General features: G+C 41.2%; 1 protein-coding gene across 5 annotated transcripts in view; it reads left to right on the top strand.

The window, feature by feature from the left end:
* Window positions 1-271: 271 nt before the first annotated feature.
* The window catches only part of FYB2 (FYN binding protein 2), a 94936-nt gene continuing 87762 nt past the window's right edge, over window positions 272-7445 (top strand). For 2 of the 5 annotated variants that reach the window (XR_004955102.1, XM_036234459.1), the window contains exon 1: window positions 273-725. Coding sequence is in view for 4 of the 5 variants with exons in the window: in XM_036234459.1 (XP_036090352.1) it covers window positions 489-725 (237 nt within the window). In the remaining variant the exon portion in view is untranslated. Of the gene's footprint in view, window positions 726-7445 lie in introns of all 5 variants that reach the window. The other 3 variants (XM_016159918.2, XM_036234463.1, XM_036234456.1) reach the window with 2 other exon arrangements.

Below are 7445 nucleotides of genomic sequence, written 5' to 3'. Positions count from 1 at the left end.
GTTATAGGATCTCCTCTGGGCTTCAGTTTCCTCATCTTTTAAATGGGAATAATAGCCCTCCCCAGGGCTATGGTAGGATTTAAGTATAATGATATATCCTAATGCTTAGATAGTGCCTGGCCAAAAACAAATGTTCCATTATAGCAGCTCCCTTCCTGCTCCACAAAATCACCCTGCAAGTTTAAGCACTTGCTCTGTCCCCTTTGTAGCCATCCTTATGGGTGGGGATGGGCCTGAGGCTGTTGCTGATGGAGATCACATTGTCCAGCTGAGTGTTATGTACTAACAAGAGCCTTGCCACCCCCATTCCTCATTAACTCCCCTGAGCCTGGGGCACAAAGTGAACTCCCCTGGGAGAGTGACTGTTGGATCAGTCTGCTGGAAAAGACAGGAAAGCAGCTTGCTGAGAGGGGTGGAGGTCAGCGGGACTTTGGACTGGAGAGTTCCCTTTTACCCCAGGAGGTGCCAGGTCCTGCAAAGCTTGGCAGATGAAGGCGGCTGTGTGCCCAGCAGGTGGTGAGAATGCTCCAGCCCCAGGAGAGGGAGGAGCCGCCGCCCAGGTGGGGCAGGTGCTGAGCCTCGGCTCAGGTGTGTCCTGGGTTGTGGGAAGTGATTGCTCCTTGGCTGGCAGAGGCACAACGAAGCGGACCCTTGACCACAGGATCCAGCTCTGGGAAGCTGGTTTTGTCTCCCGGACTCTGCCTTGTAGGAAAGCCATGGACGGGGTAAGGAATGTCTGCTTGGTTGTAGCTTTCTGTGTCCTGTCTTGCTGGGTTTAGTTTTCCCAATAAAGAGCTGTGGGGAAAGGCTGCCTGTGCACCCCTCTTCCTGGAGAGGATTAAATATGTCCTGTGTTAGTGCAGGGCAGCTCACACTGGCCTTTCTCCCAAGGAAGATGGAACTGAAGCAGGGTTGTACTGTGTCCTGTGCCACCTCGGAAGGTGAGGATGCAAGAAGCCCTCAGAAACAGTGGCATCAGGAACCCTAGTTCTCATCCCACCTGCTGGGTTTCTAACCTAGTCCCCCAATCTGGTCTAAGTGCCTATTGGCTTCATTCTGGTTACCCTTCTCCTGGTGATTTGTGGGCGTCCTGGGCAGATGGCAGAGCTCAGAGCTGTGTGGTGATGCTTATGGCTTTTCTGTGGGCTCTACTCATTAGCTGTGTGGCCTGAGGCAAGTGAGTTTATCCTCCTGAGCCCCAGAATTTCTAGCTCCTAAAAGAGGACTGCCAGTAGGTTTCATTAAAGATCTTTTCATTGTAGCATTGTGGAATTGCCACGGGAACTTTATTCATGTTTGAATCAAGTAGCCTATGGTAAATTGGTTTTGTTATATACTACTTTGTTATTTTGCAAAGTGGCAGAATGTATCATTGACATTAAGTGAGGGCTTAGTGTACTACTAGAGTAACTAGTTTGAAATTATCGGAGGTGGTTACAAAAATAGAAATGACCTACGAGGAAGTGCCCAGCACAAAGCCAGGTGAAATTCCCTTCTTGGACGCCAGTATGCTGTTTGCATAGTTGGAGAATTCCTTCACCTCACTGACCACATCTTGCTTTTTCTTTCTTCGATTCTCCACCTCCTCTATTCCCCTTTTCAGTGTATCAGTTTCTTTCCAAGGGGGCAGTATGTACTGTTTCCATATCCACTTTATTATACATTTGGAATGAAGCCATTTTCTAATGCGAGCCATGCATCTGCCTTCCCAGAGGCGGGGCTTTAAATTGAGACAGGACCCATTCTAGTGTTGCCCCTCAGGCAGAGGTCCCCTTTGTCCCAGGTTATGGGACATCTGTCTTTCCGGCAGCTGAGTTTTGGGGAAAGAGTGACCAAGGGCGCATTGATATCACTTCCATTTCCCCTCTTCTGAATCTTCTCTCCCCCACTTTGTAGTTTAGCAGCTTTAGAGAAGCTGCCGTTCAATGGAAAATTTTGAGACTGAATAGCTTTAGTGTGGTCGTAGAAGAGGGGGAAAAAAAAGGACTTATATTCTGCCCTCTCTTATGTTCCAGGGTGTGTTCTGGAATCCGCTATTTTAGTTTACATGGCAGTACAGCAAGGTCAATGCCATTTGCCCCATTTTTACAGGGGAGGAAACCGACAGAATGTTATCACTTGCTCAATATCACATAGCTGGTCAGTAACAAGGCTGCAGCATAAGCTTAGATTTGACAATAACAAATACCGAGTGCCAACTATAAACCAGGCATCACTAGCAAGGATTACAACAGGTAGACTGTTAGGCAATTTAGAGAAAAATGTACAAAAGAGCATGTTAGCCAATAACATTTTTATGAGATAAGCTAATGTAGCTATGCAACGTTTTCTGCTTAGGGAAAGGGAAAAATCAAAAGAAATATGAGTTTATCATTTTAAAGGGAGGATTTTACTTACTTTTTTGAAATCAAAATATCCTTTCTTTCTATCATCATCTATCTATACACTGAGCACCTGCAGTATGTTATCAGGTCCTATTTCAGGTGCTACAGATGCAGCAGTGAACTGGTCAAAAATGGCTGCCTTTATAAAACTTACATTCCAGTGGAGAAGACAATGTAAACGTGCAGTGTAAAAGCACAAAGCAGGTACTGATTTGAGGATGGTAAGGCAGCAGGAGAGGCTGCTGCTATTTTAAATGGTATTGTTTCAGGGAAGGCATCAATGTAAGGTGACCTTAGAAAAGAAACTTGAAGGTGAGGGAGTTGGTCACATGGATATCTTAGAGAAGAATATTGTACAGAGAGATTACCAAAGATGAAAAGGCCCAGAGGCAAAAGGTTGTCTAGTGTGTCCAAGGAAGGATAAAATGTCCAGAATGGCTTGTGCAGAGGAAGCAAAGGAAAGCGTGGTCAGGTCCTGTAGGGCCTTAGAGACCATTGTAGGAGCTTCAGATTCTCCTGAGTGGCATGGGGAGAACCTGAGTCTGGTGACAGATGGAATGATCCCACTTACATTTTAAAAGGATTACCTGGCTATTGTTTTTGAAACATGATAGGGAGAGTAAGATTAGAAACTGGCTGACCAGTTAGGAGGCTGTTTTCATAATCCAAGCCAGAGGCTATGGTGGCTCAGATCAGAGTCTTGGCAGTAAAGGTGGCTAGAAATGATTAGATTCTGAATATGTATTAAAGGTAAACAGGATTTACTGCTGGATTGAACAAAAAATGTGAAAGAAAACAAATCCCAGGTGTGAAGCCTGGGAACCTGAAGAACAGAGTTGACTTTTAATGAGATGAATTAAGGTGGAACAGGTTTGCATGATTAGGAGTCAATTTAGACACAGTAAGTTGTAAGGTTTTAAGAGGTCAAGTAGGCAGTTGAATATTTGGGTTTAGAGTTCAAGGGAGAGACCCAGGTAGGAGGTATGATTAAGATAATATAGCTTCATTATCTAGCATAATGTTGGGTGTATCATCACAGTGTTTAGTTACTATGGTGGTTTTGAAACTTAGCTACATTTCTTCCATCAAGAAGTGAAGCCTGCGTTCCCTTTCCTTGAATCTGGGTGGAATCATGACTGCTTTGGACAATAGAGTATGACACACGTGACAATATGCGACTTCAGAGCCTGTCATAAAAGGCTTTGCAGCTTTCACCTTATTCATGAGAACACTCACTCTTGCAGCCCTCAGCCTCAACATAAAAGATCTCTACCCTAAGGCTGTCATGCAGGAGATACCTCATGCAGATTCTCTGGTTGACATTTTCAGCTAAGCCTAGCCTTCTAGCATTCCTACAAGGCTAGAAGCCGTACCCCTCCAGACAGCCAACCCACCAGTGAAATACCGCTGAGTGAATTTCATCAATATCCTGTGGGACAGAAGACTCACCCAACTGAGCCTTGCCCAAATTCTTATCCTACAAAATTATGTGATGTGAAAAATGGTCATTGCCTTGGACCACTCAGTTTTGGAGTAGTTTGTTTTACATCAGTAGATATCTGAATAACTAGATAGCCTTCATTATTTTTAGTTATAATAAATGTATCATTCCCCTCATAAATAGAAAGCTCAAGGGAATTCTATAAAAATATTTTTAGACAACTAAGCAGAGATCGATGAGAGTTTTTCTTTTTCTAAATCCAAGAGTGAAGTCCTACCCTAGAGCATTCCCCTTAGCCAAGTAAGATTTTGTTTAGTCACATGGTCGTGGCAAGAGCAAAATCAGCACTTTTGAGCTGGGAATGTTTTTCATTTGGGATGCTGACAAAAAATGGCACTTGACTTTCGATTAATTGAAATTGGAGTTGTTGTCAAAAGACCTATATTTATGTTTACTTCTGCCTCTTATTAGTGATTTGAGCAAGTCCCTCCATAATAAAATATAGATTTGGAAAATTTCTGAAAAATCAACCAGTCTGATAACTCCCATTTTAGAGATGGGGGAACTTGAGGTCCATAGGGGGAATGTGAAGACACACTTCGTAAATACTTATCCACTGTGCCTCACATATGGTGGGTGTTCCATAAATGTGCTTGTTAATTTTGAGAGAAAACACTGATGCAGCAGATCACTAGGCCCACTTTTTCCATTATTTGATGGGTAGTTACCAAACATCTTCTATGAGTCAGGCTCTATCTTTGAATTTCTGAGAAGGGCCTTACTGTAGATGCCATCTAGTTACTTAGTTTAGTAAGGGAATGTCAAGAACACAAGGCAATTGTAGAATGAAAAGTAGAATGATGTAGAAAGGTACAAGCTTTGATGAGAGCTCTGAGAATGGGTGCTGAGTCCAGGGCAGGGTTCGTCCTAGGTGCATTGGAGGAATTAGCATCTGAGCTGAATATCAGAGGAGGAGTAATATCTGGGTATATCTTATTAAAAATTTTACATGAATTATTGTCCTCTAGTTCAGTTATCCCACCCAGAAAGATAGGAAAAATGTCGTTTAAAGAACTAGTCTTGGCCCTGGCAGTGAGTATTTGTGACTTTAGGCAAATCTTCAGAACCTTCATCTGTAAAATAATAGGTCGAATCAGAGTGTTCAATTACTACTCTGACCTCTGACATTCAAAGATTCTGTACTTGACATTAAAGGAAAATTTCTGGTTCCTGATAAGGTTAAGATTAGTCATGGTTATTTTATTTATTGGTAAACCCATTGCTTTATTCTAAGTAGCATTTGAAATGAAAACTCACAGTTTAATTGCCTCCATGTTTTTTATACTTCTCTGGCTTATGAACTCAAAATGTAGTAAGATAGTTAATACTGAGCTTCTAATATCTTCAAGTCAAAAATTTACTTCAAATTCTGGTCCCATGACTTGCAGGCCATGTGTTGAGATAGTGGGTCCCTGACTGAGTATGAGAAGTAGAACCCCCTCCATCTCATGTCAGACACGTAACATGCATGAGAAAATGAGAGAGAGAAAGATTGAGAGAGACCTGTAGATTAAGCCACTGAGATATAGGAGTTTCTTGGTTACAACAAAACCTAGCCTGTCCTGACCACTGAATACTTAAAAGTTTTCTTTTCAGAGCATGTATATTAGTTTTCGATTGCTGCTGTAACAAATTATCACAAACTTGATGGCTTAATTCAATACAAAGTCATTCTCTAGCAGTTCTGGAGGTCAGAAGTCTAAAACGAGTTTGCAGAGCTGCATTTCTTCTGGAGGATCGAGGGGAGGAGTCAGTTTTCTTATCCTTTTCAGCTCAGAAGCCTCCTACAGTCATTGGCTCATGGGCTTTTCCTTAAGCTTCAAAGTGAACAGCATAGCATCTTCTTTCTGACCTCTGCTTCCATCTTTACATCTTCAGAGACTCCGACTTTCCTCCCATCCTCTTAAAAGGACCCTAATAATTACTTTGCACCCACCTGAACAATCCAGGATAATCTCCTATCTCAAGATCTTTAACTCAATGACATTTGAAAATCCCTTTTGCAATGTAAGGTAGCACATTCACAGGCTCTGAGGATTAAAGCACAGATATCTTTGAAAGTGGTTATTACTCAGTGTATCAGAATCATAGCCAATCTTGACCCTTACTCACCTCAAAGTATTTTTTTTTTCAGAGCATGTGTCACAGTTGTGAAAAGAAAACCTGTGTAAATATTTAGGTTCTCCCACTCCAGATTATATATTCTATTAGGAAAGAGATGTGCCTATTTCTTATTCACTGTTCTCTCTCCTGATGGGTTAAATGGTTAAATAACAGTGACAACCACAAAAATATATATATATATTGGGGGCTAGGCACTGTGCTTAGCCCTTCCTATGAATGATATAATTCAATCTGCACAGCAGCCTGGCAAAAATAAATAACATTATCATTCCTGTTTTCAAGTGGAGAAACTGAACCTTAATTGATTTAAGTAACTAGCCCCCATGGCCACTCGACTACTAAGTGATGGATCCAGGAGTTGAACCCAAAACTGTCTGACCCCAGATATTTTTCATTTAACAGTCAAGGTGCCAAGGATCTTTGAAATAAAAGACAATTTAGACCTTCCTTAAGTTACTCAGAATTCAATAAAAAAAAGATTTACACAAATAATACAATTATAATACAATGTGGCAACTCTAACTTGATGTGAACAATGACATTATGTTCAAGTAACAGAGCAGAGAAGAAGAATGCTTTAACTTGACCTTGGTAAGTCAGACTTTCTGAAAGGAGGTAGTTTCTGATTACAGTTTTAAAGGATGAAAAGTGTTCACCAGACAGTGGGGGAGGGGAGAGGGAAAGCCATCCCAGGAATAGGGAACAGTGTGTTTGAAGGAAACGAGGCAGGAAATAGCATGGTGTATTTGGAGAAGAGAAATGTGGGGACTTGTGTGCCTCTGCTAAGGACTCCATCCTCCACACAGCACTGGACAAGTACTGGGGTGAAGAGATTGTGGGTGCTGACAGGAAAGATATAGTGGACACTGAATTAACTAAACTAAATCTTCCTTCCCCTCAAATTGCTTGAGTCAGTAGGTATGAGGTTAGAGAATTGCTTAGTTTTAAAGCTAGAGCTAGAGCTTCATAGAATCATTGTAATTAATGAGTCCTACTTTAAAACATCCCCCCAATCTCCATGAGGTTTCTTCATCCATTCATTAATTTACTGTGTATTTTTTGAGTACCTACGATGTGGTGAGTGCTGTGATAAACACTGAAAAATCAAACTAACTGTTCCTTCTCTTTGGTAAGCCAATTCTAACAGTTAACTGTTCTTTCTAACTGGAAAATCCTTTTGTGTCAGATCTACATCACTGACATACATTTTTTAAAAAGTGTCTTGAATCTATGTTACATTATGGTTATTTAAAATATTTTATTGAAATTGCCTTCATGTTTTGATAGTCATAAGAACTTAGTGAGGTAGACAATTCAAATACGATAATTTGCATTTGAGGTATTAACAACAACAACAAAAAGACTGGATTTTGTATCTTAAATTTGTCAGCAAATGTTTTAACTAACTTTCTCAGGCCAGGATAAGTTCTTTAAGA

The sequence above is a fragment of the Rousettus aegyptiacus genome, unplaced genomic scaffold, assembly GCF_014176215.1.
Source record: "Rousettus aegyptiacus isolate mRouAeg1 unplaced genomic scaffold, mRouAeg1.p scaffold_m13_p_1, whole genome shotgun sequence".
NCBI classification, from domain to species: Eukaryota; Metazoa; Chordata; class Mammalia; order Chiroptera; family Pteropodidae; genus Rousettus; species Rousettus aegyptiacus.
This window is presented reverse-complemented; position numbering and strand designations above follow the sequence as displayed.